Here is a 26,185-nt window from a genome sequence, read left to right as displayed (position 1 = left end):
CTAGGCAAAGTAATTAGTCTCGCCTTTGAATCAGATATTACATCATGCTCGGTATAAAACCGCTGCACGCAGCACACAGATTCAGTTCTGGCTAGGTGGGGGAAGTCTAACGGACGGAACCCTGGAGGTCGTCGGCGTTGGGAAAGCCTCAGTCATGTCAACATCAAACGTGCTCAGTCGGTTGCCAATCCTTGCTGAAGCTGTAAGGTGCAGTGGATGAGCGTCGCGCGAGTTCTTCTCGTGGCGCGCGATTGGCACTGGAAAGTCATAAAAGGTTCGTTGGATTTCATATATTGAGAAAAACAGTATAAGAGAAGAACAGAGAGACAGGGAACAACAGCAAAGGACGAAAAACAACAACAACTAAAACATAAATACATACAAGGGAGGGGTTAATGGGTATTGGAATTGCAGCGTGTGCTAGCCACCGCCGCAAGACTAAAGGGAGGCTGTCTGACTAGGCAAGATCTTCTTAACCTTGTTGATAACGATTCTGGCATTTTGTCGTTGTAGGACAGACGAGATTCGGTTGGATGGCTTGGGTCGCGAAGCCTGGCGTACCGCGTTAATACCGAGTGGGCGTCAGGCTCAGATCAGTTCACTTTCCTGCCAAAGAAACGTGTGGGGGGCCCAGTGTCTCGTGGCTGTTTCTCACTCGGCTTAGTGACCTATAGCCTAAGATGACCTGACTTTCCAGAACCTCATCATAGCACGTTGTTGACTATATGACTGTGTGTGGACTCACGTTCGGCGGCTTCTCTCAATCCGGTAGTCCCGCTTCCTCTTAAGCGAAGGACTATGGCCCCATGGGTCGCGGTGCAACGAGGTCGGGGGGACGGTGTGGGAGAGCCGTTCTCGATCCTAGGCCGCACCGTCGTGGTTGAGCCTATGATGTCACGGCTCGCTCTCAAATATTTTTGGGCTACCAAGCGTTCGAACCTCCACGCGGTGTAGCCTGGATTGCGCCAATACGAACGCAGGACAACAAGGTACGTACACGGTAGATCGAACAGAAATTATCTTTTTGTTTTTTAGGCTCTTTCATCGATCGACTGAAGTAACGGCTGGCATTTGGCCGCATAGGAGCGAAGGCATGAAGAATTTTCCCAAGATAACAAGATAGACTAGACTAGTAGGATCACTGCATGACTTTTTGTACACTAAACGTATGTAGAGGTCTCGTAAAAAATCGAGACGAAAACGCGAGACCTTTTCATTAGAGCGCGCTACAGCAATGTCGCAGATTTGCCTCATTCGTCGTCTTTCCTCTTCATCGAAAATCGACGCCGTCATCGTTAGCACGGCCCGAACGCCGATCGGCTCATTTCGCGGTAGACTCGCTCGATTCCCGGCTCCCCGGCTCGGATCGATTGCGATCGGCGCGGCAATTCGTCGCGCCGGCCTCGAGCCCAACCAACCGCAAGAAGTCTTCATGGGCAACGTTCTCTCAGCGGCTCTCGGTCAAGCGCCGGCTCGACAGGCGGCGCTCGGCGCCGGCATGCCGACGTCGACGCCGTGCACGACAATCAACAAAGTGTGCGCATCGGGCATGAAGGCGATCATGCTGGCCGCTCAATCGATTGCGTGCGGCGCTCAGGAGATCGTCGTCGCTGGCGGAATGGAGAGCATGTCCAATGTTCCCTATTACGTTCCAAGTGGACGAAACGGTTTCGTGTACGGGCATCAGAAACTGCTGGACGGCGTGCTTCACGATGGATTGACAGACGTCTATAATAATATACACATGGTAAGAGAAATAGTGAAATTGAGGGATTGATATTTTTAATTAACCAAGGAGGTGTTGGGCTCATAGGGTAATTGTGGCGAAACAACGGCTGCCAAGTTTGAGATTTCACGCGAGGAACAGGACGCCTATGCAATGCGTTCGTACAGTCACAGTGCTGTGGCCCACTCGTCGGGACTCATGGCCAAAGAAATCCAACCGGTGACGATTCCCGCCGCAAAGAAAGGCCAATCAGACGGCATCATGCACGAAGACGAGGAATTCAGGAAGGTGAACTTCGATAAGTTTACTTCGCTGAAACCGGCATTTGTCAAAGAAGCTGGAACGATCACCGCGGCCAATGCAAGCACTCTCAACGACGGTGCCGCCGCTCTCGTCCTCATGTCTGCTCAGGCAGCCAGTCGAATGAACGTCAAGCCGCTGGCTTTGATACGAGGCATCGCCGATGCAGCAGTCGATCCAATTGATTTTCCCACCGCCCCAGCTGCAGCCGTCCCGAAGGTATTAGCCAATGCTGGCGTGAAAAAGGAAGATATCGCGTCGTGGGAAATCAACGAAGCGTTCAGCGTCGTTGTACTCGCAAATCAGAAAATCCTAGGGCTGGATCCGGAGAAGGTGAACGTTCACGGTGGCGCCGTCTCGCTTGGACATCCCATTGGGTATGCTAGTTGTATATGGAGACGATTAGGATTGATGGAGTTTTCTTTTTAGTATGTCTGGCGCTCGAATTGTTGGACACATGGCGTTGAATTTGAAGCCGGGTGAATTGGGATGCGCCAGTATTTGCAATGGGGGTGGCGGAGCTTCAGCTATGATTATCGAAAGACTGGAGTAGTTGATTGACACAAGTCTGCAAAATAACAATAAATGAATGAATTTTTTACCGACTTCAATCGCGAAAACTCGTCGTTTTGCAACAAACAGTAGTTCAGGACCCTTTCACTTGCCTTATCATTGTTTCCAAGGCATCCCACTTTTCCTCTGGAACCTACAACAGGGAACTTGTATTCGTGAGGAGGATTCAAAAATTTTTGACTTCGGTCATTGCGTTGAATTCTCCTGACGAATAGGCCAATTCTCCTCCATCAAGCACAACAGTCTGCATGTATGCATTAGAATCGGAGATATGCGCCTCCAAATCCTCTTTCCCACATGCAAGGGGTAAAGAGGGTCTGGGAACGGAGACTATTCACGTACGTGTCCTGTAAGCCAATTGGCGTAATCGCTGACTAAGTAAGAAGCGAGGTTAGCTATTTCCGCTGTATCTCCAAAGCGTCCCACGGGAATACGTCCTTTGAATCTTTCCCTCAGTTCTCCCGTTGGATCAAGTCGACTGAATGCTCCCTACAAAACAGAAGCAACGTGCAATCAATTTACAATAAATTTGACTTCCTACTTTAGTAATGATAGGACCGGGTGCAATGCAGTTGAATCTCATACCGTAACGACCCCATTCGGAAGCCAACGACCTCAAAATGAGAAAGATATAACAGAGCATATCTCTCTCCTTCTACAAGCACTTGGTAAGAGCTTCAACGCCCGCTTTACCAGCGGCAGACGGCACAACAAAACCGGATCCAGATGTCGTATAGGTAGCAATAATCGATAAGAAAGAAGCACCTAAATCACAGTCATAACATCAACGTCTATAGTCTAAATGTACTTGTATTGAAATTACCTTGTCCAGCCTTAATAAGACGCTTTCCAACGTCCAGTGTAACGTACGCCGTTCCGTGGAGCACGATTTCGAGGACGGTCTTGACAGCGTTCGGAGAGAGACGTTCGGTGGGCGACACGAAATTGCCGGCGGCATTGTTGATCACGACACTCGGCAGACCGACGGCATCCACGAGCCTATCCACTGCAGAGGCAATTGCCTTTGGATCACGAACGTCCACCTGAAAAGGATAAACCTGCAAAAGAAGACACGTGTTTTGAAATTTATTTAAAGCAATAAATATTTCAACTTTGTTTCCCGTCTTTGACGAAATTTCCTCGGCCGTTTTTTCCAAAACGTCTAGTTTTCTAAAAGAGACACAAGCGCACGTTGATTCTGCCTTTGCTAGTCCTTGCCTGCTCATGATCGCTACGGTAGCGCCTAGCGTGGAGAGCGTCGTGCTCATTGCCTTGCCCAGACCCGTTCCACCGCCCGTAACGAGTGCCACGCTATCCTGGAAAGTTTTCGGAGGTAGCATGACGTCGGTTCGAGGCGGAAACAGCGACGAACGGCGCAAGTTGTGCAGAAATGGAGCCGCAACGCGAAATAAAGAATGTCTCCCAATGTTCATGTTTACCTGTAGCGCGCGTGCAAATGCTCAGGACTCACAGGACTTCGTGTAGAATGAAAAAAAAAAGAAAAAGAAACATTCGCTTAGCTTGCGATACGTGAATGCAATGTAAAAATACTTGTGTGAGGTCCGAGTTTGAATTAGATCAAAGATAAGGTCACTCGACTGTGACTGACTTGGCCAGGTTTCTTGGACGATCAACCTAAAAGCGTTTCTCAAAAAATAGGCAGAAGCCCATGCCTGCAATTCCCTTACGTCCAGGCCTCTCAGAACAGCCACGTGAAACGAGAGCAGCTGGAGTGGAATCACTGTCAGGACGGACTGAAGACAATCGACCACGTGTGGTATTTCAAGCATCTTGAACGCGTGCTTTGCAACCATTTCATCGTCCTGACTGCAAATAAGAATGGGCCTTCCCTAAGAAATCAAACGCGTTTTATTTCGGAGGAAAATTACGCATTGGCGTTCAATCACATGTCGCGCAGAGACTTGTTGCAAGGCATTTTGGCATTTCTAAATGAGAAACATGCATGCGTGGCTACCTGCACATTCTCGCCGGTCAACAACCAACGCTTACCTCATACACACGATCCTTCATAATAATCATGATCACGGGCATGTCCTTGTCAACGAGAGCCAAGGGACCGTGTTTCAGTTCTCCCGAGAGAATTCCTTCAGAGTGCATGTAAGTCAACTCTTTGATTTTCTAAGGACAGTAAGAATTATAATAAACAATAAAAATAGGCTATCATCGTGCTTCGTACCAGTGCACCTTCCAAGCAAGTTGCATACTGATATCCTCTACCCATGACAAGCAGACTCTTCTGCTCGTAAATCTCGCGCGCCATTTTCTGTATCTCCTCATCCAAATCCAGCACTTGTCTGACCAAGTCTAAACAAGACAGAATCGAGATAATCTAAATTGATCGACGAAGAGAACCTGGCAACTGCTTTAGCCCTTGTATGATTTCGCGTCGTCTCTCCTGCATCGATATCCGGTCTTCACACATCATCAGTCCAAACATGACGAGAGACAATATTTGACTGGTGTAAGCCTGTGCAAACGGCGTCCAGTATACCCTCTTGATCAAAATATTAGCTAAAGTAGAGTACCTTTGTGCTAGCCACTCCAATTTCGGGTCCTGCATTTATGTGAACACCGCAGTGCGTCTCTCTCGAGATACTACTACCAACTACAAAGCAACAACCCTCCCGTTACACTGCAGGTTAAAGATACTGTCTTCTTAACCTGTATTGGTGATGCCGACGAGTAAAGCTCCTCGCTGTCTGCAATAGCGAAGTGCGTTCAACGTGTCGGCCGTTTCGCCTAATCAGAGTCAATGACGTTGGAAGGACACTCCTTCTCAATAGTCTGTGTCTGCTGACCTGACTGGCTAATGAAGAAGCAGACGTCGTCGCGAAATATCGGAGTCTTTCTGTCCAGAAAATCGCTTGCCAATTCAACCATGACTGGCATTTCAGTGGTCTCTTCAAGAATCTGACGCGTCTACAGGGAAAGACTGTCGCACGCGTGGCCTCGTTTCTTCTATCAGCTTACAGCTATGGCACTATGATAGCTAGTTCCACAGGCAATGAAAAGGAGACGTCTGGAACGCCGTATCAAGGGCAAATGTTTAGTGAGACCACCCAGTGAGACTACGCGATGACGTGCAAACGAAATACCTCTATAGCATCCCCACTACAATACCTGCATGAGTGTCCCATTTAACCCGGCCTCTCATTGTATTGAAGATGCTTTCGGGTTGTTCAAATATCTCCTTTTGCATGAACGTGCTGTAGCTGCCTTTCATAATCTGTTGCAGCTCGAGCTTCAGCGTTTCAATTGCCCGTCGCGTGTTCTCCGGCGCATCCTTGTCTTCGCTGATGCGATTCACACGATGCACGGACAAATCTTTAGACGAGAAAGAGAGAGAGGTCTCCAAAAGCGAAAACTTGCAGAGCAACTCACGGCCTTTGCGAACAGCAGCCACGTCGTCGTCTTCCAAGTAGAGCACACGATTCGTGTGCTCAATGACGGCACTTTCAAGCGAGACACGTGCAGCCACATAGAAATTAGCCAAGCCCCCCATTATATACCTTGCGTCAGATGCAAAAAAGTACTCCATCTCCATTTGACTGTCGTCTCCCGCAGACAAATTGATCACGCTGTTCATTCGCTTGACGCGATAGGGAGAGTGACTTCCGTCAAGAACTGGCAACGTAATACAGCTATTAGACAGATTTCTAGCCTAGCTCTATTGTCTTGCTTTCTCTATAAAGTACGCGTGTTGCGTTTTCCTACCTGGATCATCTCCGTACAAAACAGGAATGTGATCTGTTACGACATGCTTGCTTTTGACGCCAACTAGGAGGGGGCTGCCGCGTCGCGTCGCTACCGCTTCACCCGGGAAGTGAGTACTCATAAAAACGAGAGCAAAGGCGCCTTCCTATACGAAAAACATCAAATCCAATGAACAATTAAATTAGAAGTCCTTTCTTGCCAATTGGTGGATGACGCGTTCAATAAGTTCCCTAAAAGACAGTTTTCTTTCGCCCTATATAAATAAATTAGATTTATTTTATAGCATTTCATTTGATTTATCTGCTTTTACCTGCTGCGTTTCATAGATGTACTTAGTCAGTTTTGGAATCACTTCCGTGTCTGTTTCAGATTCAAATGTGTAGCCTTTTCCTTCCTATGATACCACTCAAACAACGTCAGAACGCAACTAGACGCATTATATACCAAAAGTTTTTTGATGTCCTTGTAATTGGTAATGATTCCATTGTGAATTGTAACAAACTCTAAAAAAGAACTGCGTGTCAATTGAATTTTACTCGCATAAATTTGACGTCACCGTTTTCCAAATCAGATCTCTGCGGATGGCTGTTCACCTCGTTGGGAACGCCGTGAGTGGCCCAGCGCGTATGAGCAATCCCTGTATGGATGCTGATCTCTTCCCCAAAGTCAATGTCTTTCTGAGCTAAAAAAAAAGAAAAATTCGGACAATAATCAATGAAACCAAAAAAAGCGCACCAAATATTTCGTTGCTGACAGCCTCCACCCTGCCACTCTTCTTGACCATCCTATAAAAATAATCGCGCAGGATACACAGACATCATCTATGGTCCCTACTTGATGCCTTTCGTCTCTTTCGATACAGTAGATTCCATGGCGACGCCTAGAAAGACACACGTCATCAATATGACAAACACGGAACTGCCACTGCCACGAGAAAGGAGGAGTAACTCGTTTCGCAGGGGCCGTTACGCGCTGTTTCTCGCGTATTCTTGCGCGTCTTTTGTTCTCTCTCACCGGCCGAGTCATATCCGCGGTATTCGAGCCGTTTTAGCCCGTCGATGAGTGTTTGGAGAATGTGCTTTCGCGTCTTTGGCACGAGGTAGTTCAAATAAGCGAAAATTCCTTCAAAAACAGACGCATCAGCGCGTTGACTGCGTAATTAGATTGCTAAACGCACCACACATCGCACACGCACGCGATTCCTGAACAGGAAAAAAAAAGACTACACGAGTGCTAAGGTCAAGTACGCTAGAGCAAAAGTATCTGGTCACTTTCTGCTCCGGGACTGCGGACATGACCCCAGTGCAAAAGCGGGCTAAGAATGCAAGCATTCGGTGTAGTCGTACTTTATTTCTTTAAATGTCTACAAGTAAGTATACTTACACGACGCACATTCCAATATCCATACTGTACACTTACACACCAACTTTTGATTCTCCATTCTGTTGCGCAAACGCCTGAAACAGAGCCTGGTCGGATACTCCTCCAATTGCATTCATTCATTAGCTAGGTGAAACAGTCACACACAGACAAGAAAGAACGTCTACGCCATTTTATGCAAGCAGGGTGCTAAGACTTTTTTTGTTTCTTTTTTTCTGTCTTTCTTTTCTTTTCTGTCTTTTCTTTTTTTATTTCTTTTTTTATTGAGGAGCCCACCAAAACCCTTACCACGCCTAATAAGCATGCCAGCTTGAAGCTCGGCGTCGATATCTTCCTCGAAACCGAGGCTGATAGTAGGGCTGATAGAAGTGCCGATGTGGCCTCCTTCCTCGCATCCTACCCCCACTGCGATTCGTCGAACTGATACCAGGACGATTCGTCCTCTTACTAGAAACCTACAAAAGAGGAAAAAAAATTCCACGTGAAAACAAATCGTCAACGCACCATTCCTTCCTTACCTTGATTTGCCTACCGCGAAACAAAGAGTCATCCAAAGCAACCGCCGCAGTCACGGCATCTTTCTCCGCAAACTCAATATAGGCGAATCTACGAAAAAAAAGAAATCAATTCCTTTATCTCCACCCCAGCCCACGACAAACCTACCCTTTGGGATGACCAGTAAATTTATCACACAAAATAGTAACCCGATTGACGGCACCGCATCCGTGAAAGTGCGACTCTAACTCTTCAGCCGTCGCCCCGTAGTCGACCTAACAGTACAGTAGTTAGTCGACTCGTAAGACTCGACTCCCACCCCAAAACGTCTACTATACGTTTCCAACGTAGACCGATCTTGCATCGGCGTCCTGCTTCTCCTCCAACGAAGGATGTGCCGCGCCGCCGGATGGGGCTAAATGAAGGGCGCGGATCGACGTGCGGTGTTTTAGCGTTTCGGGCTCTTCTCTCACTTCCAGCCGATGGGCTCATGATTTGCTTCTCGACTTGACTTTGCATTTCTTTGAGTTTTTCCGCCTCTTCTTCCATTTCTTTTACGCGTTGCTTGATCGCTTCGAGTTCCTTTGCGAGTCGGGCGCGTTATGGTGAGGCGTCTCTGCGCCTAGGTCTCTCTTCGTACCGGATCTTCAATCGTTGTGTCTTCTGCGGTTCCATTTGCGTCCGTCTCGGCGTCTTCGTGAAGATCGTCGCCTTCGACTGCTTCTTCTCCCTCGACGCTCTCGTCAACGGCGAGAATATTGTCCGTAGACGCGTCGTCGGCCATGAATAGCGAAACGATAGCTTCGATGCCGACGGATTACAATAAGGAACGCGAACTTCGCGACGCGCACGCGCACAGATTTCGGTAAATAGAAACAAATAAATAAACTATAATTTTGTATAACGTTGGTCCTTTACAGCATCTTTGACCTGCGTTTATGCAAAAATGTTAAATAGAGTCAGTTAACTGCGCAACATACCATTTAAACATTGACAGAAACTTTTTTGAAAATCCCTCACAGACTTCAGCTGTTCTAAGTTTTGCTTTGAGCTTCGGTTGCTTTGCTGTAGCGGTCAACAAAGTCCAAAACGGTAGTTGCCTAAGACTCAATCACATACTGTAGTCTTTTGACACAAGGGAGTACCTTTTCTCATCTCCAGGGGTGCGAGGCATTCTTAGATCATTTATAGAAATGTGAAGTGGTGTAGAAAGACTTGGAAAAATAACAGCATTCAGACACCTGAATACAAGAAAACATTTGACTTGATTTTCAGTGTTTAGATGTCTAAAGTACTTGAAGCTCTCTTGAGCTGTAAGTTGACACAGAGTGCAAATATTCAAGCAGCTGAGCAGTAAACCAACCTGCCAGTCACTGTCTCTTTGAATCAACATACTACTACCCGATTTAGAATAAACCAGGGAGCAGAGATCAGGATCTCTCAAAAAGTCAATAACCTAAAAATAATAAAGGAATTTCAGATCATAACGGCGTGCGATATTTACCATACGTCAATACTGGTGTCTGACGGATAATCGGAAAGACCATCTAGAGGCAGCAATTCCTATGTCATAAGAATAAGAATTTTTAATTAAGCAGCATGCACCTATTAAAAAAGATGATTACCAATTCTGGTTTAACTATATTCTTAAAGTTGAGTAACTGGGAAATCTTAGTAACAGGCATCCCTAACAGAGTCTGAACTTTTTTACATAAGACATCTTGTTAGTGATCCTACCTCCTACCACAGAGAAAACTAACGTTGAAAAGTTGATGCAACCAGCTATGCTCTAAAGAAGAACATTAGCTAATTCTGACAAAAAGGTTTCTTGTGGGTATTTGCCTTAGAAACGTCGGGTAGCTGTGAAGGCAAGCATGCAATAAACAGTAAATGAACAGACCGAGCCACCTTCACTCAAAAATTTGAGCATTACATAACCACATTAGCTAAGAAAACACTACCCTTGCATTGTTGAATCCAACGTCAACTCCTAGATCAGAAAGCCGCTTTAGAGTGTCTGGCCGTCTCGTTGAAACCAGAATGTCAGAAGGTGAGCATCTGCCTAACAGTTTCACAATCTTTATATAAGGGATCAATTCCTTCACAGCACTGTACCATAGTTCAGCAAACACTTGATTATTTGCTGACCAACACGTCCACAACCAATAACGCCTACAGTAATTCCTTTGTGGTCATGCCCCCCCTAGAAGGCTTATTAATTAATTAATTGATTGCGAATTTTTGATTAATTAGTTTACATGGTTCCGTTCGTGGATCCACTGCCGTATTTCGCTGAGTGTCGCGCAGAAAACCGTTCTGGAGGCAAATCTGCTACTCGCTTGAATCCATTGACAAAACGCGCGTCTTACCCGAGTGCGCATATCGCCGTCGTCGAAGCGTGAACGCGCTTACGCAAGTTCGTCGCTCTCCTAGAAAGTGTAGGTAAAAGAGACCAATCTTTGAGCATAAGACTTACAGTTGCTCATTTTCATCCAAAGACGCTTCGAATCGAAGCGTCTTTAGGCTTTGAACGAAGGCATCCATTGCGTTGCCAGGGAAATTGACGTAAGTAGACCCTACGGGACTTTCCGTGCTCCAAAATGCAAGCAGTTTACACGATAAAATTGCGCAGTCAACGGGGTGACAAAGCCATAGAGGAAAACCTCAGTCTAGAAATAGGCCAAAGAATGACGCACAAGGCCGTGATCGCCAAGAACGAAGGGAAAATAGCTCGTGCTTTTCGTTCCCTGAGCTCAGGCTCGATCACGAAGATCGTTCGTCTGATGGACGTCTCTAATGTACTCCTGCCTCTTATAAGCAGTTGCTTTAGTCATCGATCTCTGCGTAGAAATGCGTTTGCGCATGGAATAGCATTGCTAGGAAGGGAACTGAATACCTTCTGGAATTGGAACTGATAGGTACTGAAGATGAATGTTATACCTGGGGAAAAGGGTAAGCTGGTACACGTTTTTATGTTGCACGCGTCTTTATAATTATTATATCATCCAGGGCACCAGAACCAGATGATGATGGCGATGAAGCTAACCGTAAATCTTTTGTGGACGTTGTTTGTGAGATTGGACAGGCCGAATGGAGAAGCGTTGGCGTGCATCTTGAATTTGATTGGCGTGAGCTCAATGCACTGGAACAGAACAAACCCTTTTATTCTGGGAAGGAAAAACTTCGTGATTTGATTGAACGGCTTATTTCCGATTTGGGATACTCAGCGACAAGGTCGAGAGTTATCACAGCATGTATAAAGGCTCACGTAGGAGGAGCTCTTGAGAATGAATTGAGGAAGAGAGGCCTTAGTCGTGAAGCTGATACAGTGGCAAAGAAATTGGGGTGGAGTACATAAGCGCAAAGGACTGCAAATCGATTTAGTCTTTGAAACGTTCATTTTTTAAGCCGACAATTTCTTTTCTTCACTCTTGTACACTATTAGAATTCTGAAACATAACGAGTAGGCAGGACATCATCTGCCTTGTCAAGTGCGCTAGGCATGGCAGGATGTGAGCATTACTCTCGAAAGTGTGCGCTCATTGTAAAAAGTCGCTGCACTGCGTCGAGTCTCTTATTGAATAGAAGTGCTTTTAGGCACCCTGTTGCGCCAAGGTGTATCCGTGTCGTGTGTGTCACGACGCGGCGGAAAGCCACAACATCGATCGTCGCGCCGTGACCGAAGTGCGGTGTAACGAGTGCAAGACTCGACAACCGGTCGGTAGAGCGCAATTTCGTGTCAATTAAATAAGGAGACACTGTCGTGAAAGGTCGGAAATAAATGCGAGAATTGTGACGTCACATTTGGATCGTCTTACTTCTGCAAAATTTGTCGACTTTATGACGATAAAGACAAAGGGCAGTTTCACTGCGATAGCTGCGGTATCTGCCGGGTCGGTGGACGAGAGAATTTCTTTCACTGCGACTGTTGCAGACTCTGCATTGGGACATATCTAAGAAATTCACACAAAGTCAGAGACAAGTTGTAGCTGTAGTGTTTCTTCTGGAATGAGCTCCGTCTATTGAGACTGAGCTTCTTGTATGTGTTGCTTAGTGCGTTGAAAGAGCATCAAAGAGCAACTGTCCCGTCTGCATGGAGGACCTTCACAGTTCAAGAGATGCTTGTCACGTTCCTGATTGCGGACATCTAATACATAGGTGCGTTTTATGACAGTATTTGATGTCTACGCAGTGTTTTAATTCAGGGTTTTTTTTTCTAGTTCATGTTATCGCGCTATGCTAGGAAATGGGTAAAGCAGGGACCTTCGCTTCTGTGGTGTCTGTCACAGTACATGTATGTCTCTTCATAGCTCTTACAGGTGTCCAACGTGTGGCAAAGCTCTTGTGGACATGGAAAATCACTGGCGACATCTTGATGAAGAAATATCGCGCACTCCAATGCCAGATGAGTACAAAGACGTCAAAATGAAAGTAGGGACAAGTCTACGCTCTCGCGACGCTAGTATCTAATTGCCATTTACATTAGGTTCTATGCAAAGAGTGCAACAAGGTTCTAAGAGGAGAGACGTCGTGGTCCTTGTATAATTTTCTTTGTGCACAGGAGTCCACCGTGCCCTTCCACGTATTGGGCCATAAATGCCAAGAATGTGGTTCATACAACACTTGCTGAAGACTTCCTTGCAATTCCGCATGCAATTAAATCTACGGCATCTCATTACAGCCTCGCACGTGTATGTCAACAAAGTCATTGCTTGGGTGCCTTCCTCCTATTACCTCGTTCTTGGCCTGTTTTACTTTTCTTTCCCTCCTGAAGCTGAAACAATCTTAGTAATAATAAGTTAATTCTACAGCCGAGAAAAAACGACACCGTCTCTAATAAGCAATCTCCCGAATCATCTTCCTCAACGTTCCGGCGACGCCCGAGTGCGGAGGCTCGTCGCCCAATTGAAACGATATCGCGTGCAAATAAGGATTGACCTCGCGATAGTGCACGTCAAAAACGTTGGCCAACTCTTTCTCGTTCGGCACTTTGGGAACATAGTCGACCCGATTGACGGCCGTCGCCACCGTCGCCACCATATCGGCCAAATCCCGTTCGACTCGATCCCGCATTCGCTCGCGTTCGACGTCGCTCATCGGCTGAACGACCCGAATTCTCGTCGTCCACACTTCCCACGTCGTCGACGCTTCGCCGAACGGCCAATGGGATTTCTTTTTCTCGTAGAATTGCAAGGAAATCTTGCCGTCGGTCGTCGTCTTCATCGAGTCGGCAAATTCGTCGGCGTGACGACGAACGTCGTTGTCGAGCGCCGAGCACGAGCAGCGCACGTACGTGAATCGGAGACGATCGCACGGTACGTCTTCGTAACCGACAGTACCAACGGAGTAAGAGCCTTCAATGGAAACCAATAAGTATATATACAGTACTCTAAAAGAGTATGACAAGCTGAAGCATAGTGCTTGTCTACTCAGACTGGCATTAGAAAAGCCAGAATTCTACTGTAGCTAGAGTCCCCCGTGTGAACAGACTAGACTATTTTAAAGCAGACAACTTTGGCTAATTCTCTTCTCGTTCTACTAACGTATGTCCTACTAAATGATTTAATTAAGCTTTAGTTTACACTACAAAATTATCCTTCGTTTGAAATTTGATCGTTTTAGCTTACCCTCGCGTTTGAAGTGAATTTTTCCCGACGTCCGGTGAAAAAGGACGGTGTGGAAGACGCTGAGCGTCACGTCGGGTATTTGCGACGCTTCGACGGTGAATTCGAACGGATAGGATCGAGCGTTCATCGTTTGAGCGACGAACTAGCTCGAGAAAAACGTCGCGACGTCACAGTGCAGTAACACCCCGTTGACTAGCGCGCATTGAAGTTATGAGGTGCCCGGACACGCGGAAAATGGACGCCAAATACAGCTCGTTGCCGCAGCAGGATCGATGGATCCAGGAGCAGTGTAAGACGATGCACGCACACTTATTCATCATCGAACTTTGGTGGATGCAGCCGACACACTGATGGAGCAGATGGACAAGGAAAACAAATCCGTAACGTGGGCCATAGTCGCCCTTTCGTGGCTTTTCGTCATTCTCACGCTTCCATTTTCTCTGATATTTTGCATGAAGGTAAGATTAGACCCATAACTGAGAGCGTCTGCCTGCTCTCTTAGTAAAAAGGCTTAGAGAGTAGACATCAAAATTCTAAGGCTAGTGGAATTCATTGGTTGCTATTTCAGGTCATTCCAAGCTATCAACGAGGTATCGTTTTTCGGCTAGGTAGAAAAACATCAGACAGACCTCTCGGTCCAGGTACTTTTTAATTAATTAATTAATTAATTAATTAATAGTCGTGATTTCAAATGTGATTGGACTTGTTCACTTCAGGCACGGTCTTTGTTTTGCCTTGCATCGATCGATTCAAAAAAGTCGATCTCAGAACCAAGGCCTTTAACGTAGCCCCTCAAGAGGTAGAGAAAACCTGAAAACAACCGATTTGTCATAGTTAGATAAAGGGGCTTTGTCAGTGTCTTACAAGAGATCAAGCTCTCGTGTCAATTGGTGCCATGGTGTATTACAAAATAGACAATCCCGTCCGAATGGTCACGGGCGTGCAGAACGTCATGCACGCCTTGCGCTCTCTCGCTCACACGACGCTCCAGAGCATTCTTCGAGAGCAAACACTGGGGCAAGTGGAAGGCGAAAGTTTAGGGCTGGGAGACCAATTTCGAGTACAGTGAAGTGAATGAGGGGGGAGAATATTGATTACGCGTTTTACGCAGATGTATTTGCAAGATGGTGTTAAGCTGTGGGGAATCAGCATTGAAAGGGCCGAATTGTACGTGTAATTCCACGACAATTTCTCGGCAGTAATCGCATCGTTTCAGATCGATGGCTCGCGTAGTTCATCCGCCAGGACTCCTGCAACGAGTTAACGAGATGAAAGACCAACCCCTTTCAAGCAGCGCTCAAGGTGTAAATTCAAAATATAAAAATGATGTTTTGTGACTTTGGTTGTCTGTTTCTTCTTCAGCCGGCACTGCCGCAATTTCGTCTAGTCGTCATTGCACCTTGGATCATTCTGAAATTGTCCGTCTCGTTCGACCTAAAATAGTTCCTGAGAGAAATCTCGTTAAGACCGTTCGCGAGTCGTTTGAATTTTACGTACACGGCAAAAGTGCTTGCTGTGTGTACTTGGATTTGGTGAACGGGGACGGATCGGCGGGCGAAGGGGCCTACCCGTTTGGAAATCCCAGCGCTAAGATGTTCATGAATTATGACGATGTCGTGAGTTTCTTGACCGGATCGTTGAATCCGGTCAAATCGTACAAAGACGGAAGCCTGAAAATGAGCGGATCGACGAACGCGGTTTTAAAACTATACAAAGCTTTCAGTGAGATTACTGTGTAGGGGGATAGACTTGGAGAACGAAAGCGTAGGAAGTCGGTTGCACGTGATGCTGCTGCGCTGCTGCATAGCTGTGTAAATAGAGGCGGTGGCCAATGTGCCAAACGTGGTTTCTGCGTGGTATTGGAATTGGCATAGGTGGAGCGGTGCTTTTGGCATTTCTGCGCTTCTTGTATCGACGTCCATTCAGGTAGAGCATTCCGTTTATTCTTGGGATTCTCTTTTGTCTTCTCCTCTAGAAATCGGTCGAGAGTTAGTCCTCAAATAGTCGACGACAGCATTGAAGAGACCAGGGAGGATGCCTACGCCGCGGACCCCAAGTCTGACGACGAGCAAAGTACCGATAAGGAAGATAGCGTCGAAGCCAATTCGAAATACCGAGCTCAATTCAACGCTGCCGTCAAGTGGTTCGGCACTAGAATGGTCATTGATCCCCTACGCATAATAGCCATTATTTTATTTCTCGTCCGTCTGTCGCCCATCATTGTTGACGATTTTCGAATCAACTCAGCGAACGCATCATTCAGCAGTGACGATATGCCGCTGACGTTGTTCGTCGTTCCACTGGCTCTTTGGGACGTTGTCGTCGTCGTAGTTCTCGTTTTCATGTGGAAACGGGACAATTTCTGGGCAGAACAACGTCATGCTCTACTGATCTATTCTTTTTTCTTTGGATTTCCTTGTGGAACGACAACAAAGGTATTGTCGTCTTTGTACTACGACAGCCAAAATCTAAACGACACTCAATATGCCAATGCGAAACTGCCTGACTACGCTCTCTTCATTCCGCTCGTCACGCCCTTTGTTATTATTGTTTTTGCAATCTTCCTTTTCTTTTTCTGTACCCGTTACCACTCGCGTAAGGAAGACTGGAAAAAAAGCTGCAGGTCCCGACCTAATTCCAACTGCGTCATCATTCTTGCTTGTGTCGTTGCTCTTTTATATTATTTCTGTGTCACTGCAGTGGCTCTGTTGCAGTACCTCTGGCCGAACACGGTGAAATTGTCTGATTTTGCTACCCGTGGTCAATCGTATTTGGTGAACAGTTGGGCTGGAAGGCTAATGCCTCTCTGGATTATTTTGATTATTTTTTTCTGCGGGGCACTTATCAGATTGACAGATTTGATGACGAAAGGTAAGAGACTATAGACGCTCCATTTGCTTGAAAAAAAATTACTGTTTCCAGGAATGTTTCTTCGGGCTGAAAGAATGGTGCCAGATGTTCTTTTATTCTGTGGCTACAGTATTTTCGCTTTACTGCTGACCTATGATGCCGACTGCAAAAGTCCTTCAGTTTCTGTTATTTACGTACCCATTATCGTGGCTGAGGTTTTAAGTCTAGTGTGCATTACTGGCGCCGTCGTCCGGCCTTACTGCAAAATAAGACAACTTCTTAAAAATCAGCAGTCTCTCCGCGGTGACGTAGACTATCAGCGACTTGAAAATTGGACTCCTGAGGCGGTTGCACTCTGGCTCAGAGAAAGCGTCAAATTGAGTCAATACAGCAAAAAGGTGTTAGAAAAGAAGTTGAATGGTGCAACGCTGAAGTTGATGTCTCGACACGAAATCGACAATTTGTTGGGGGTAGACAATTTGCTTCATCAGAAAGTGATACAGTTTCATTTGTTTCTACGAAAGGAGAGCTCTGAGGCTTGGGATGAAAAGCAGAGTGAATGGACGAATATGCCTCTAACGACTAGAGGTACAATAGCGCTTTCATTTTCACAGTACAATCATTTTATTGACTCTTTTCAGATAACGTGACCGGTCTTGACGTGACCGATCTAAAAAACTACTGGTTAGATTCTCTTGGACTCGGTCATTTACAAGAGAAATTCGACGCGTGCCGCATAGACGGCATTGCCCTGCATCTCCTGTCGGTAAGTGACATAACAGAAGAGGATAGTCTAGCTGCAGCTTCCCCGACCGAAGCTTACAGTCTCTTATCGGGGCAAAGCCTACTAAAGCGTTGCCACTACGATATGAGGCTATTAAAACAATGCAGAAATGCAACGCAATCGTCTGGTTATCTAATATTTTGGACCAATAATGACGTCAAAACCAGACTCACAGTTGGGATAACGAAACGAACAAGTGATGCCCTTCGTGGTCTACACGGAGCATATCTTCTTGAGGAGCAGTGTAATTTCGACAAACTCACTCAGGCTCTGACGGCCGGTCAATCGTATCAGGAATCAAATCGAAGAGACTATCTACGTTATACGTTGACTGAGCGAATGCTAGCAGCGTGCGAAGAGATGGCGAACGAAATAAAGGAGCTAGAGCTGGTAACTAAAGGTCAAGGAGCGGAAGCGTCTTCGAGCAGCGTCAAAGAAGCTTCAGACGGGTTTGCTCCCTATCAGACGATTCTTCTGGCGTACAAGGAACAATGCGAACTCAAAATTGACGAGCTACAACATTTGAGCGACGAGCTAACTAGACTACTCAACGAAAACCAACTGCAAGAAGAAGAAACTAAGCTGTAGAGAGAATGTTCGTCTGTTTACATCCGGGTCACATCTGTATCTAGTTTCTTTCATCGATTGTCTCCTCGCTAGGCAGCGCTAGATCCCACCTTTCTCCTCATGGCAACAATGACTTGCCATCCAACTATGCACATCGAGATTTGCTTGAAAGACTCCGCGTACAGCTGTGATAGAAGCGGCCGACTTCTGTCTATCTGCCATTGATCGTCTTTCTAGCCGAAAGGACGTCAGTTATTCCGAATTGCGAACCGAAGTGTCGCGTCATCTGAGCTTGCACTGTTCTGGTCTCTACATAAGCCATTGCAATTTGCTTCTCAAGTCGTTCGATCGAGACACGAATTTCGCCGACAAAGTCAAATCAATTTCAGTCGACTTGGAGCTGAACGACTCAGAATCCGAATCGAGACTGAAAACGGTAAAAAAATTATGACGTCATATTCAATTTTATCTGCACAAAAAAAGCATATAACGTTGTTCAACCTTCAGTATCTTAATTAGTCAAAAGATCCTCTTCCGTCTCTGTTCTTTAGCTTGGGGAGCATTGGAAATGCACAAGGCACAGTTTCTACGTGTTTGGATTAAATGAAAGCATGCCCTCTTCTGACGACCTCGTTTTGTCTTGCAACAAAGAAGAAGAAGAAGAAGACATGACAGTGGCAACGCATTGGCGACTTCCGTGTTGTAAGTAAACGTCTATCTATGCTATGTTACCATTGGAGGCTTCTTACATGTATAGAACTAATCAATTTAATTTGTTTTGTTTAAACAGCCGAGTTTCACGGTTTATGGGAGAGTCTTGTTTATGACAGCTCGGTAAAAGCGCAGGTATTGGTCGATCCACAGTAGCAATTCACTGCGCGAGAAACACTGCGTTGCCTATAGCTGCTTAGTTACGCATCGACAGCTCTACTCTTTTCTGATCGGTAAAGATGCGCTGTCGAGAACTAGTTATTAATTAGTTAATCAACGAGGACAACCCTATTTCTTTAGAGACGTCGATCAACACATTGTGTCCTGTAATCGCGTTATTTTATTGCATGGTATGTATAGTATATACCTAAGCAAAGAGTGTGAGGGGAGAAAAGATTTTAGGGCCACCGGGTACAGGAAAAACGTCTCTGTCCAAAGCACTGGCGCAGAAATTATGCGTACGAATGGGAAGATATCGATCTGGGCGTCTGATGGAAATAAATAGTCACAGTTTATTGTCCAAGTGGTTTGCTGAAGTAAGAAACGACTTCTTAGTCGACAACGAGTAGAACGAGTCATAGAGGAAACGTTAGAGTGGAAAACTAGTCAATAGGATTTTTGAGGAAATTGAGAAATTTGCTCAAAATTCAGAGCTGTTGGTTTGCGTGCTAATCGACGAGGTATACACGGCGCTCCATCTCCCATCATAGCGCTTATTGCGTGTTCGTCAAGGTCGAAAGTTTGAGTGCAGCTCGCAGTGCTGCCATAAAGAGTACGGAGCCAACTGATGCAGTTCGAGTTGTCAACGCTTTTTTAACTCGCATTGACAAAATAAAAAAGTACGAGGCTACGGACGGTGGTTATTTCCTTATCTTAGCAATTAGATATCCGAACGTCATGATTATGACGACATCGAACGTCACTGGAGCCATAGACTTGGCTTTCGTAGACAGGTGCACTGAGCTTGTTTAGCTAAATCACTGGCTAGGCTACTTTGTGTTCTAGGGCTGATATCAAACATTATATTGGGAAACCGTCTGTCCCTGCTATCTATCATATATATAGATCTTGCTTTGAAGAGTTGATTAGAGTTTGTACACCGTAGTTTTTTGTGCACATAATTATGGTAACAGTAGCATTTAGGTTGGCATAATTTCAGGCTCGTGCTCGTCAGTTCTTGAATTGAGGTAGGCCAAAATAAATTACGCGTACGTATTAGTTAAAATGATGTACGTTTGTGCACAGAGAACTAGAAGAAAGTTTTAGGTGAGAAGGGATGATGTACACGTACGTGGATGTACAATCTCTATCTACAGTTATAAAAGAGATGCTCAAGCAACGACGAGCCAGAGTCTTTATGAAATATCGCGGTACTGTCTATACTCATGTTGAGAGACATGTACTGTATCTCTTGCTAATAGACTTAGTGAGGGATTTAGTGGTAGAACTCTGCGTAAGCTGCCGTTTCTTGCTCACGCTTTCTATCTGAAGGTAAGCCGGAGTGAATGCAACATTGGCATAATAGATGTCAGTGCATAGCACTCGTAGTCAGTAGGAGTGGAAAGCAGCGTATTTATTGAGGCTCTGCGCAAGGCAGTTCTAAAGCAGAAGAAAGAAGAAGAGGAGCTGACTCATACTGACTGAGCAATTCAAATTATATCAAGTACTGTACTGCAGTTAGTTATTAATCGATGAAGTGATTGAGTAGCAGACATCGGCAATCCACGCTAACCCCCTTTTAGAATCGGCCTTTAGACGCAGTCATCGTCACCGCGATTCACGTGAAGTCGCGTGACGACATCGGGCTTTGTACGTCAATCCTGCTTGAGAACAATATGACTGTCACGATGACACACCAAATTATGACATCATAATAACGACCTTCGTCCTTCAACCGCCGACGCGCGGTCAAAGTGAAACAAACCCGCCTCTTCTGCGAGTGCAATCATCATGCAACCCAGAACCGGAACTGTTCTCCGCAAGGTACAGTAAGAGACCTATAAGAGGCCTATTCACGCTGCGGGAGTGCTTATTCAGAATTTTTGTCTTTCAGCGAGACAATGCTTTCCTTCTCCTGTATCGTCCTTCTGGGCTTCCTTCTCGTCGGATCAGTGCGCGACATCGCCGAGGCTGTGCCGAACTTCGACTTCGGGCCAAAAAACCCTTGCACCGTACTGTCCGAACGCTGCCAGCGATGTCGATGTGGCGAGCAGACGTGCACGGTCGTCGAAGAGTGCAACTTCTGTCAATACTTTGGGGGTACTTCCAGCAGAAAGATTGGGGGAGGTTTCTGCTCAATCCAGAGAAAACGAGACGTGGTGAAACGATGCTGCAACGCGGAATGCGAAAACGGAGCAACTGCGATCGTACCATACTTTCCGGTACTTGAACTATTAATTAAGCGATGTTCAACTTTTCCATAAATTTGATTGGTCTTGCTATAGAGTTTTGGAAAAAGGGTTTCTCAGTTTTTTCCTTTTTGTCATTATCTTTTTCCCAAGTGTTTGTGTGCTCCAGGATTTAAAGGCCGGTGCTGCGAGAAATCATCCGCATGTAAGCCTTGTTCTTCTTTGTAGAAAAGATAGATCTAAGCTTGCTGTGTTTTCCTTTTGAGTAGCCACCTGTGCAACGACTTTGTGCACCGAATGCCGCGAAGAGAGACAGTGCCCAAAGTGTCCATTGCAAGCGAAGTGCGTGGAGCCGGGTGAGAATTTGATAAGTTATTGTTCATTATTTTTTTAAAACGAGTTACTTCTAGATCCGACTCCAACTCCGTTGGGTCCTCGGTGTCCGTTGAAATGCCCACCCGGAACTACATGCAAATTGGCTCCTCCGAAATGTCCCATTGGAAAATTATGTCCTCTGGCGATAAATAGTTTGGCTTATCAATGCGTGCCAGGTAATTGCTCTAAACGCTGTGTTGAGAGTAACTAAAATATTTTTTAATTAAGTCGATTCTTGTGAGAAGGAATGCCCTGTGGGCACCGTGTGCAAAAAAGTTAACAGATTTTGCATAAGAGCGCCTTGTCCTCCCCAATTCCAATGCGTTCGAATCGGTGCAATAAGACTAGCGTTAGTATTCTAAATTATTTGTTAATTGATTCTTGCAGATTTCAACCAGTGCGCTGCCGTACTATGTCCCGTCGGAAGTTCCTGTAGAGTCGTAGGAAAAAAGGCTGTTTGCGATAAAATTACATTGCCGCCGCCGCCGCCGAACTCGTGTCCGCCGGGTCCACCTCGTGGAATCGTCACTCCGTGCGTGGTTAGGTGTTCATCGAATGACGAATGCGGTCCCGGTAGAATCTGCTGCTCACACGGATGCAGCGTTGTTTGCCAAACGCCTTTCTATGGGCGAAAACAATTAATTAAGCAAACCCCTTCTACTGAACCGGATTATTCAGGATTACCGACCACACAGCCAGATGAATAAGATTCTGGTCAGAAACGAATAGCATGTGTGTGAACAAGTTTTTTTCTTGTTGACGTATCTGTTGATGTTCTTCAAGGTAATATACAGTAGAAGTGTCTTGCTTCTTTTTGTAGACAGAAAGATCTTTATAGGACGTGACCCCAACACTTGTCTCGCAACCCTTCCTTCGCCGAGCTTGTTGAACACGCGGTTGTCAAGCCAATATCTCATGACCTTCATCCTTCTAATCACAATCTTGTGGTTCTTCTTTCCATATGAACGTGCTCATCACCCCACACTGAGGGCTGTACTCTGAACTCGATTTGGGCAGGCCTATAAGAAGCCTCTTCTGCAGGAAAGCTCATATACAGCCTCTTTCAGCGAGAGACAATGCTTTCTTTCTCCTGTATAGTGATTCTGGGCTTCATTGGAACACCAGGGCGCGACGCTTTAACGGTCCTTCCCGAAGTACCAGAAGGACCGTGTCGGGTTCTCAAAATCGACTGCGAAAAATGTCGATGTGGCAAGCAGACGTGCACGGTCATCGAAAAGTGCAATATCTGCCGCTTTGCAAGAGCCCCCACAAAACGAATCGCTGAAGCAGGCTTTTGCTCAACCCAGACAAAAAGAGAGGTTGTAAAACAATGCTGCGAAGCGAAATGCGAAAATGGAGCAACAGCGACGAGTGTACCATCTATTCCGCCGGTACTGATAAATTCGATGTCGCCTTTTAGAATGAAATTTTTCTTAGGAATTGAAAATAGACACCAATCTGTACACAGCCGCTTGCCATTACTTCTTTCCTACGTGCCTGTGCGCTTCGGGGTTTGAAGGCCAATGCTGCGAGAAACGATCTGCACGTAAGAAAGAGTCCAGTTCTTTTGTATAGAAAAAGATTGCAGGCCTCCTGTTTTTAAATACTATAGCTCCATGTGAAACGGCTTCGTGCCCAGCTGGAACCGAGTGCCGCGAAGAGAGACCGTGCCCAACGTGCCCTTTAGAAGCGAAGTGCGTGGAGCAAGGTGAGAATCGAATAATCAATTACAAACAGACTTCCTGAACTGCTTATAGTTCCAACTCCCTTGGTTCCGACCCAGAGTCCTCGGTGTCCATTGAAGTGTCCACCCGGAACTATGTGCAAATTGGCTTCTTCCAAATGTCCTGTTGGACAATTTTGTCCACTCTCCGTGCAAAATTTGGAGTATCAATGCGTACCAGGTAATTGCGCCAACTTTACCAATGTATCTGAAATATTTTGACCTACTAGACTTGTGTGGGAAACAATGCCCTATTGGCACTGTGTGCAAAAAGATGGGAATTGTTTGCATAACAGCACCTTGTCCGGAGCAATTCGAATGTCTTCCAATTGGTGAAAACCAGAATGATTGCTTTGTTATAATTTAATTTGATAATTGCCTTGCAGTTGTGAACCCGTGCGCTCTTAAGCTATGTTCCGCCGAAAGTTTGTGCAGGGTCAGAGGAGGAACGGCCGTATGCGAAAAAATTGCTTTCGTAACGCCGCCGCCGCCGCCGCCGCCGCCAGCGCAGCTGAATTTGTGTCCGTCGGGTCCTATTTTCACCCCCGCGGGAATTGTCAGCCCGTGCGTGGTCGAATGCTCGTCACATGATCAATGCGGTCCTAGTAAAATCTGCTGTCACTACGGATGCAGCGTCGTTTGCCGAAATCCTTTGTTTTGAGCAACTCGTAGTTGTCTTTGTTGTGTGTCTGTGAGTACGAAATATTATTTGTCGTTGTCAGTTCATTAATTGAATTATCGGCGACCGGTAGCGTGCTCTTCGGCTCTCATGGAAGCAGGAGTGTCAACAAATCGCAATCGGCTCTCTCCGTGCCTCGGTAGGTAAAACGTCAGCTTCTTTTGCAAAAATTAAGCCTTTATGAAGAAGGAGCGGGAGTCAAAATCGACTATGAGCGGCTGAAATGGCTTCAAACGCTCACTTCAAGGTTTAGCAGAGAATGAGACCCGGAATCGCTAGATAACAGGCTCTATGCAGGGAAAAAGATGAACTAGAGCGGCAGAAGGCGCACGAAGAGTTCATGTCTCACTACAGAGAAGTCTTTCAGTCCAAAGAAGTATCCAGAAAACAGCCAATTTGTCCATCAAACTCGCGTCGTCCAAAAACTCGCCGTTCTTCACTGCCTCGTATGCACCCCAAATGTCGATCGCAATCACCTGTTCTGAGACTAGAGAAGTCCATATAGAGTCTTTGTCATCCTCTTACATATACACTACTACACATGGTGAGCTTTTCTTTGTCTTCTCGTAGCCCTTCGGTCAGACGACAGTTCCAGCGAAGCGGCTCGTCCCGAAATCGGTCATTACGTGGCCTTGATACACAAACGAACCAACACCAATCCGTACGAAATGAAACCGTTGCAGCGTTTGAAGACCATTCGACGACTACTGCAGAAGCTGTCAGCGCAGTTTATATAATCATCATTAATTATCGTTTTCACATCATCTCGTTAGGCCGTTTGAACGCAGTGCATCTGAGAATGAGGTGCTCTACAAGCACTTGTCCTACCTAGAATGCATCACGTCAGAAGTGGCTGGACCCGTCTTGGAAAAGTTGTCCGCTGTAGTGAAGCTGGAGACGATGAGTGGTTCCGGATTTACGGGTATCTATATATTTTATTTGATTATATGCATTTGATTTCTGACGTTATTAAATTTAGTGTATGGAAATCACGCTTTCTATCTCTTGCTGCAAGGATCGGTGACCGCTCTGTCGGAACCGGCGTTTTTGGCTCACGATCGAAAGCCCGAGCAAAGTCAACTTTTAGGAAAGACGCCACTACCTGGAAGTGAGCCTCGAATCGTAAGTTACAGTATCGGTAGGAGAATGCGTCACATGGAGTGACACGGGTACTTGGCGCAGCTTTATCCTGGCGATTGTTTTGGAACTTTGAAGAGCGTCCCTGGTCGTGCGTGCAATAGCAAGTTCGATATTTGATTTTTCTTTTCTCTTGTTTTTCTCTACTGGCACTGCTCTAGGTATCTGGCTGTGGTAACTAGGGAACCGTGCAGCTTTCTCAAGATATCCGCTAGAGACCATACGAGAGTCGTTGAGGTTGGTTTAGCAGAAGGAGAATTGCGGTTAAAAAAAGTAGCTCGTGCAGCAATTGCGTGTGAAAATTCACGAAGAGAAACTCGGCGTTTTACATACGTGCAACCTTCATTCTATGTGGCCAAAGCTTTCCCTAGACAGAGCCGCGAATATGATTGTTTGGAAGAAATTCAAAGCGGACGAAGGTTGGGCACATGAAATTCATAATCCAAGTGATAAACAAATGAAATTGCGCAGTTGTGTGTCACGAAGGCCAATTGGCTCCTTTTGTTGGTTTTATTCAAGCCGGAGAGTGTCGAATTCAACGTCAAGTGTCAGTACTGGCTACAGATAGTGCAGAGGTATGACGTGTGATATTATTATTATTATTGCACTATGGGGGTGATGGTGCCGCTATACATAGAATACTTTTGGTAATAATTTGGTGAGAAACGTGGAGGTGGGTCGATTGGTGACTGGCGAATACTTTGGTCACACCAGCCTCTTTCACCGTCGTCCAATGACGTCGAGCATAGTGGCCATTTCGACGCTCAGACTAGGAGTCATTCTTCCATCTGACGTAGCAAGTATTTTGGCATGTTTCTAATTAGAGAAAAATGTGGACGTTTCGTCTGATTTCTAGAACTAGACGAAGTTTCTCAGACGCTGTTGCTCCAGTCTCCAATCACGGGCAAAACTGAGCTGGCGAGAGAGGAAGTTCACAAGACTTACGTCAAACAGGAACTTGAGAAAGAATGGGATACATTTCGAGTGAGTACATTTTAGCAAAGTAAAAAATCTAATGTTTTCCTCTCCGCAAAGAAATCGGTTGTTGCTGACGTCATATCAACGCGAGGCATTATTCCAGGAATAGGAAAGTGGCAGCACGAAGTATAGTGTGTAGTAGTCAAAAAGACGTAAATTTTTATTAGTCTAAAAAATATTGGATTATTAATCGGCCG

The 26,185-nt window shown here is 45.9% G+C and overlaps 12 protein-coding genes and 2 long non-coding RNA genes across 22 annotated transcripts; 8 read left to right on the top strand and 6 right to left on the bottom strand.

Annotated features, from left to right (window-relative positions):
- Nucleotides 1-1,230: 1,230 nt before the first annotated feature.
- LOC136184694 (acetyl-CoA acetyltransferase A, mitochondrial-like) lies at nucleotides 1,231-2,631 on the top strand. The gene is made up of 3 exons (XM_065971625.1): nucleotides 1,231-1,747; nucleotides 1,814-2,403; nucleotides 2,456-2,631. Exons 1-3 carry the CDS (start codon nucleotides 1,235-1,237, stop codon nucleotides 2,577-2,579), a joined length of 1,227 nt encoding a protein of 408 aa, XP_065827697.1. The 5' UTR covers nucleotides 1,231-1,234; the 3' UTR covers nucleotides 2,580-2,631.
- LOC136184699 (2,4-dienoyl-CoA reductase [(3E)-enoyl-CoA-producing], mitochondrial-like) lies at nucleotides 2,596-4,033 on the bottom strand. Its single transcript, XM_065971633.1, has 8 exons — nucleotides 3,818-4,033; nucleotides 3,712-3,769; nucleotides 3,423-3,657; nucleotides 3,265-3,364; nucleotides 3,141-3,213; nucleotides 2,942-3,088; nucleotides 2,781-2,843; nucleotides 2,596-2,732 (listed from the first exon to the last, which is right to left on the bottom strand). Exons 1-8 carry the CDS (start codon nucleotides 4,030-4,032, stop codon nucleotides 2,673-2,675), a joined length of 951 nt encoding a protein of 316 aa, XP_065827705.1. The 5' UTR covers nucleotide 4,033; the 3' UTR covers nucleotides 2,596-2,672.
- Nucleotides 4,034-4,066: 33 nt separating this feature from the next.
- On the bottom strand, nucleotides 4,067-7,829 carry LOC136184684 (glutamine--fructose-6-phosphate aminotransferase [isomerizing] 2-like). The gene is made up of 23 exons (XM_065971609.1): nucleotides 7,754-7,829; nucleotides 7,512-7,697; nucleotides 7,349-7,456; nucleotides 7,169-7,214; nucleotides 7,070-7,119; nucleotides 6,891-7,016; nucleotides 6,779-6,837; nucleotides 6,645-6,728; nucleotides 6,534-6,587; nucleotides 6,335-6,479; nucleotides 6,130-6,244; nucleotides 6,002-6,072; nucleotides 5,741-5,944; nucleotides 5,591-5,688; nucleotides 5,419-5,539; nucleotides 5,282-5,359; nucleotides 5,146-5,225; nucleotides 4,973-5,087; nucleotides 4,797-4,924; nucleotides 4,610-4,738; nucleotides 4,507-4,545; nucleotides 4,288-4,449; nucleotides 4,067-4,234 (listed from the first exon to the last, which is right to left on the bottom strand). The coding sequence occupies exons 2-23, from the start codon at nucleotides 7,663-7,665 to the stop codon at nucleotides 4,190-4,192; spliced, it is 2,211 nt and encodes a 736-aa protein (XP_065827681.1). The 5' UTR covers nucleotides 7,666-7,697; nucleotides 7,754-7,829; the 3' UTR covers nucleotides 4,067-4,189.
- Nucleotides 7,665-9,046, bottom strand: LOC136184704 (polyadenylate-binding protein 2-B-like). 2 transcript variants are annotated; one of them, XM_065971638.1, is made up of 7 exons: nucleotides 8,850-9,046; nucleotides 8,683-8,791; nucleotides 8,548-8,624; nucleotides 8,378-8,484; nucleotides 8,233-8,320; nucleotides 8,003-8,169; nucleotides 7,665-7,840 (listed from the first exon to the last, which is right to left on the bottom strand). In XM_065971638.1, exons 1-6 carry the CDS (start codon nucleotides 8,991-8,993, stop codon nucleotides 8,008-8,010), a joined length of 687 nt encoding a protein of 228 aa, XP_065827710.1. In that variant the 5' UTR covers nucleotides 8,994-9,046; the 3' UTR covers nucleotides 7,665-7,840; nucleotides 8,003-8,007. The 2 variants fall into 2 exon arrangements, with proteins under 2 accessions (XP_065827710.1, XP_065827709.1); XM_065971637.1 differs by having other exon boundaries at nucleotides 7,665-8,169; nucleotides 8,850-9,045.
- On the bottom strand, nucleotides 9,018-10,765 carry LOC136184698 (NADP-dependent oxidoreductase domain-containing protein 1-like). The gene is made up of 13 exons (XM_065971632.1): nucleotides 10,686-10,765; nucleotides 10,579-10,638; nucleotides 10,468-10,525; nucleotides 10,325-10,412; nucleotides 10,171-10,271; nucleotides 10,052-10,117; nucleotides 9,947-9,998; nucleotides 9,835-9,896; nucleotides 9,719-9,772; nucleotides 9,505-9,665; nucleotides 9,355-9,450; nucleotides 9,190-9,309; nucleotides 9,018-9,139 (listed from the first exon to the last, which is right to left on the bottom strand). Exons 1-13 carry the CDS (start codon nucleotides 10,751-10,753, stop codon nucleotides 9,124-9,126), a joined length of 1,002 nt encoding a protein of 333 aa, XP_065827704.1. The 5' UTR covers nucleotides 10,754-10,765; the 3' UTR covers nucleotides 9,018-9,123.
- Nucleotides 10,766-10,812: 47 nt separating this feature from the next.
- On the top strand, nucleotides 10,813-11,659 carry LOC136184493 (uncharacterized). Its single transcript, XR_010669368.1, has 3 exons — nucleotides 10,813-11,007; nucleotides 11,058-11,161; nucleotides 11,219-11,659. It is a non-coding gene; the product is annotated as an uncharacterized lncRNA (long non-coding RNA).
- Nucleotides 11,660-11,704: 45 nt separating this feature from the next.
- Nucleotides 11,705-12,889, top strand: LOC136184703 (RING finger and CHY zinc finger domain-containing protein 1-like). The gene is made up of 8 exons (XM_065971636.1): nucleotides 11,705-11,753; nucleotides 11,807-11,926; nucleotides 11,980-12,180; nucleotides 12,264-12,367; nucleotides 12,430-12,459; nucleotides 12,520-12,640; nucleotides 12,696-12,719; nucleotides 12,771-12,889. Exons 1-8 carry the CDS (start codon nucleotides 11,712-11,714, stop codon nucleotides 12,837-12,839), a joined length of 711 nt encoding a protein of 236 aa, XP_065827708.1. The 5' UTR covers nucleotides 11,705-11,711; the 3' UTR covers nucleotides 12,840-12,889.
- An 89-nt stretch (nucleotides 12,890-12,978) lies between these two features.
- On the bottom strand, nucleotides 12,979-14,039 carry LOC136184705 (autophagy-related protein 101-like). The gene is made up of 2 exons (XM_065971639.1): nucleotides 13,837-14,039; nucleotides 12,979-13,563 (listed from the first exon to the last, which is right to left on the bottom strand). The coding sequence occupies exons 1-2, from the start codon at nucleotides 13,961-13,963 to the stop codon at nucleotides 13,043-13,045; spliced, it is 648 nt and encodes a 215-aa protein (XP_065827711.1). The 5' UTR covers nucleotides 13,964-14,039; the 3' UTR covers nucleotides 12,979-13,042.
- LOC136184695 (stomatin-like protein 3) lies at nucleotides 14,037-15,677 on the top strand. The gene is made up of 8 exons (XM_065971626.1): nucleotides 14,037-14,125; nucleotides 14,176-14,294; nucleotides 14,405-14,477; nucleotides 14,553-14,635; nucleotides 14,693-14,896; nucleotides 14,948-15,003; nucleotides 15,053-15,138; nucleotides 15,199-15,677. The coding sequence occupies exons 1-8, from the start codon at nucleotides 14,047-14,049 to the stop codon at nucleotides 15,573-15,575; spliced, it is 1,077 nt and encodes a 358-aa protein (XP_065827698.1). The 5' UTR covers nucleotides 14,037-14,046; the 3' UTR covers nucleotides 15,576-15,677.
- Nucleotides 15,623-18,058, top strand: LOC136184683 (uncharacterized). Its single transcript, XM_065971608.1, has 4 exons — nucleotides 15,623-15,762; nucleotides 15,812-16,707; nucleotides 16,759-17,274; nucleotides 17,328-18,058. The coding sequence occupies exons 1-4, from the start codon at nucleotides 15,668-15,670 to the stop codon at nucleotides 18,056-18,058; spliced, it is 2,238 nt and encodes a 745-aa protein (XP_065827680.1). The 5' UTR covers nucleotides 15,623-15,667.
- Nucleotides 18,059-18,101: 43 nt separating this feature from the next.
- On the top strand, nucleotides 18,102-22,316 carry LOC136184691 (pachytene checkpoint protein 2 homolog). 6 transcript variants are annotated; one of them, XM_065971618.1, is made up of 18 exons: nucleotides 18,102-18,216; nucleotides 18,275-18,473; nucleotides 18,589-18,739; nucleotides 18,828-18,883; nucleotides 18,941-18,981; nucleotides 19,049-19,098; nucleotides 19,151-19,284; nucleotides 19,342-19,428; nucleotides 19,481-19,587; nucleotides 19,633-19,701; nucleotides 19,754-19,838; nucleotides 19,892-19,935; nucleotides 19,994-20,014; nucleotides 20,065-20,118; nucleotides 20,170-20,239; nucleotides 20,297-20,411; nucleotides 20,491-20,731; nucleotides 20,802-20,945. In XM_065971618.1, the coding sequence occupies exons 1-16, from the start codon at nucleotides 18,158-18,160 to the stop codon at nucleotides 20,390-20,392; spliced, it is 1,323 nt and encodes a 440-aa protein (XP_065827690.1). In that variant the 5' UTR covers nucleotides 18,102-18,157; the 3' UTR covers nucleotides 20,393-20,411; nucleotides 20,491-20,731; nucleotides 20,802-20,945. The 6 variants fall into 6 exon arrangements, with proteins under 6 accessions (XP_065827690.1, XP_065827693.1, XP_065827691.1 ...); XM_065971621.1 differs by having other exon boundaries at nucleotides 20,346-20,731; XM_065971619.1 differs by having other exon boundaries at nucleotides 20,330-20,731.
- Nucleotides 20,026-20,559, bottom strand: LOC136184708 (uncharacterized). The gene is made up of 2 exons (XR_010669414.1): nucleotides 20,421-20,559; nucleotides 20,026-20,347 (listed from the first exon to the last, which is right to left on the bottom strand). It is a non-coding gene; the product is annotated as an uncharacterized lncRNA (long non-coding RNA).
- A 133-nt stretch (nucleotides 22,317-22,449) lies between the features above and the next one.
- Nucleotides 22,450-23,965, top strand: LOC136184697 (protein delta homolog 2-like). 2 transcript variants are annotated; one of them, XM_065971631.1, is made up of 7 exons: nucleotides 22,450-22,862; nucleotides 22,909-23,017; nucleotides 23,084-23,179; nucleotides 23,229-23,375; nucleotides 23,425-23,526; nucleotides 23,581-23,885; nucleotides 23,947-23,965. In XM_065971631.1, exons 1-6 carry the CDS (start codon nucleotides 22,548-22,550, stop codon nucleotides 23,853-23,855), a joined length of 1,044 nt encoding a protein of 347 aa, XP_065827703.1. In that variant the 5' UTR covers nucleotides 22,450-22,547; the 3' UTR covers nucleotides 23,856-23,885; nucleotides 23,947-23,965. The 2 variants fall into 2 exon arrangements, with proteins under 2 accessions (XP_065827703.1, XP_065827702.1); XM_065971630.1 differs by lacking the exon at nucleotides 23,947-23,965 and having other exon boundaries at nucleotides 23,581-23,920.
- On the top strand, nucleotides 23,947-26,178 carry LOC136184690 (cyclic nucleotide-binding domain-containing protein 1-like). 2 transcript variants are annotated; one of them, XM_065971616.1, is made up of 13 exons: nucleotides 23,947-24,012; nucleotides 24,063-24,120; nucleotides 24,171-24,319; nucleotides 24,444-24,591; nucleotides 24,647-24,795; nucleotides 24,853-24,995; nucleotides 25,056-25,117; nucleotides 25,172-25,247; nucleotides 25,297-25,429; nucleotides 25,482-25,585; nucleotides 25,648-25,810; nucleotides 25,867-25,994; nucleotides 26,046-26,178. In XM_065971616.1, the coding sequence occupies exons 1-13, from the start codon at nucleotides 23,964-23,966 to the stop codon at nucleotides 26,118-26,120; spliced, it is 1,437 nt and encodes a 478-aa protein (XP_065827688.1). In that variant the 5' UTR covers nucleotides 23,947-23,963; the 3' UTR covers nucleotides 26,121-26,178. The 2 variants fall into 2 exon arrangements, with proteins under 2 accessions (XP_065827688.1, XP_065827687.1); XM_065971615.1 differs by having other exon boundaries at nucleotides 24,060-24,120.
- The last annotated feature ends 7 nt before the right edge of the window (nucleotides 26,179-26,185 follow it).

This window comes from Oscarella lobularis, chromosome 3, assembly GCF_947507565.1.
Source record: "Oscarella lobularis chromosome 3, ooOscLobu1.1, whole genome shotgun sequence".
In the NCBI taxonomy this organism is placed as follows: domain Eukaryota; kingdom Metazoa; phylum Porifera; class Homoscleromorpha; order Homosclerophorida; family Oscarellidae; genus Oscarella; species Oscarella lobularis.
Note: the sequence above shows the minus strand (reverse complement) of the source record. Positions and strands in the feature narration are given on the sequence as shown.

Excerpts from the sequence above, each read along its gene's own strand:
- LOC136184705 (XM_065971639.1), bottom strand. The coding sequence starts at position 13,963 with ATGAACGCTCGATCCTATCCGTTCGAATTCACCGTCGAAGCGTCGCAA. Across the intron at positions 13,564-13,836 it reads AATTCACTTCAAACGCGAGG|GCTCTTACTCCGTTGGTACT; the intron begins GTAAGCTAAAAC and ends TTTCCATTGAAG.
- LOC136184690 (XM_065971615.1), top strand. The coding sequence starts at position 23,964 with ATGGAAGCAGGAGTGTCAACAAATCGCAATCGGCTCTCTCCGTGCCTC. Across the intron at positions 24,796-24,852 it reads GAGTGGTTCCGGATTTACGG|TGTATGGAAATCACGCTTTC; the intron begins GTATCTATATAT and ends TATTAAATTTAG. Across the intron at positions 25,118-25,171 it reads GGTCGTGCGTGCAATAGCAA|GTATCTGGCTGTGGTAACTA; the intron begins GTTCGATATTTG and ends GCACTGCTCTAG.
- LOC136184699 (XM_065971633.1), bottom strand. The coding sequence starts at position 4,032 with ATGAACATTGGGAGACATTCTTTATTTCGCGTTGCGGCTCCATTTCTG. Across the intron at positions 3,658-3,711 it reads CGTCAAAGACGGGAAACAAA|GTTTATCCTTTTCAGGTGGA; the intron begins GTTGAAATATTT and ends CTTCTTTTGCAG. Across the intron at positions 3,214-3,264 it reads GGCGTTGAAGCTCTTACCAA|GTCGTTGGCTTCCGAATGGG; the intron begins GTGCTTGTAGAA and ends TCTCATTTTGAG.
- LOC136184684 (XM_065971609.1), bottom strand. The coding sequence starts at position 7,665 with ATGCTTGCATTCTTAGCCCGCTTTTGCACTGGGGTCATGTCCGCAGTC. Across the intron at positions 4,739-4,796 it reads CTTGCTTGGAAGGTGCACTG|AAAATCAAAGAGTTGACTTA; the intron begins GTACGAAGCACG and ends TACTGTCCTTAG. Across the intron at positions 4,546-4,609 it reads TGAAGGATCGTGTGTATGAG|AAATGCCAAAATGCCTTGCA; the intron begins GTAAGCGTTGGT and ends TTTCTCATTTAG.
- LOC136184697 (XM_065971631.1), top strand. The coding sequence starts at position 22,548 with ATGCTTTCTTTCTCCTGTATAGTGATTCTGGGCTTCATTGGAACACCA. Across the intron at positions 23,180-23,228 it reads AGCGAAGTGCGTGGAGCAAG|TTCCAACTCCCTTGGTTCCG; the intron begins GTGAGAATCGAA and ends AACTGCTTATAG. Across the intron at positions 23,527-23,580 it reads ATTCGAATGTCTTCCAATTG|TTGTGAACCCGTGCGCTCTT; the intron begins GTGAAAACCAGA and ends ATTGCCTTGCAG.
- LOC136184694 (XM_065971625.1), top strand. The coding sequence starts at position 1,235 with ATGTCGCAGATTTGCCTCATTCGTCGTCTTTCCTCTTCATCGAAAATC. Across the intron at positions 1,748-1,813 it reads TCTATAATAATATACACATG|GGTAATTGTGGCGAAACAAC; the intron begins GTAAGAGAAATA and ends TTGGGCTCATAG. Across the intron at positions 2,404-2,455 it reads TCGCTTGGACATCCCATTGG|TATGTCTGGCGCTCGAATTG; the intron begins GTATGCTAGTTG and ends TTTTCTTTTTAG.
- LOC136184698 (XM_065971632.1), bottom strand. The coding sequence starts at position 10,753 with ATGGATGCCTTCGTTCAAAGCCTAAAGACGCTTCGATTCGAAGCGTCT. Across the intron at positions 10,118-10,170 it reads TTGGATTCAACAATGCAAGG|GTGGCTCGGTCTGTTCATTT; the intron begins GTAGTGTTTTCT and ends TTTTGAGTGAAG. Across the intron at positions 9,897-9,946 it reads AGTTTTCTCTGTGGTAGGAG|GGATGCCTGTTACTAAGATT; the intron begins GTAGGATCACTA and ends AGACTCTGTTAG.
- LOC136184691 (XM_065971618.1), top strand. The coding sequence starts at position 18,158 with ATGGCAACAATGACTTGCCATCCAACTATGCACATCGAGATTTGCTTG. Across the intron at positions 18,474-18,588 it reads CCGAATCGAGACTGAAAACG|CTTGGGGAGCATTGGAAATG; the intron begins GTAAAAAAATTA and ends TCTGTTCTTTAG. Across the intron at positions 18,982-19,048 it reads GCTCTACTCTTTTCTGATCG|AGACGTCGATCAACACATTG; the intron begins GTAAAGATGCGC and ends CTATTTCTTTAG.
- LOC136184703 (XM_065971636.1), top strand. The coding sequence starts at position 11,712 with ATGGCAGGATGTGAGCATTACTCTCGAAAGTGTGCGCTCATT. Across the intron at positions 11,754-11,806 it reads CTCGAAAGTGTGCGCTCATT|GCACCCTGTTGCGCCAAGGT; the intron begins GTAAAAAGTCGC and ends AAGTGCTTTTAG. Across the intron at positions 12,460-12,519 it reads CGCGCTATGCTAGGAAATGG|CTCTTACAGGTGTCCAACGT; the intron begins GTAAAGCAGGGA and ends GTCTCTTCATAG.
- LOC136184704 (XM_065971638.1), bottom strand. The coding sequence starts at position 8,993 with ATGGCCGACGACGCGTCTACGGACAATATTCTCGCCGTTGACGAGAGC. Across the intron at positions 8,792-8,849 it reads ACACAACGATTGAAGATCCG|GAACTCGAAGCGATCAAGCA; the intron begins GTACGAAGAGAG and ends CGACTCGCAAAG. Across the intron at positions 8,625-8,682 it reads CATGAGCCCATCGGCTGGAA|CCCCATCCGGCGGCGCGGCA; the intron begins GTGAGAGAAGAG and ends CCCTTCATTTAG.
- LOC136184683 (XM_065971608.1), top strand. The coding sequence starts at position 15,668 with ATGTGCCAAACGTGGTTTCTGCGTGGTATTGGAATTGGCATAGGTGGA. Across the intron at positions 16,708-16,758 it reads GACAGATTTGATGACGAAAG|GAATGTTTCTTCGGGCTGAA; the intron begins GTAAGAGACTAT and ends TACTGTTTCCAG. Across the intron at positions 17,275-17,327 it reads TATGCCTCTAACGACTAGAG|ATAACGTGACCGGTCTTGAC; the intron begins GTACAATAGCGC and ends GACTCTTTTCAG.
- LOC136184695 (XM_065971626.1), top strand. The coding sequence starts at position 14,047 with ATGAGGTGCCCGGACACGCGGAAAATGGACGCCAAATACAGCTCGTTG. Across the intron at positions 14,295-14,404 it reads CTCTGATATTTTGCATGAAG|GTCATTCCAAGCTATCAACG; the intron begins GTAAGATTAGAC and ends TTGCTATTTCAG. Across the intron at positions 15,004-15,052 it reads AGCATTGAAAGGGCCGAATT|ATCGATGGCTCGCGTAGTTC; the intron begins GTACGTGTAATT and ends GCATCGTTTCAG.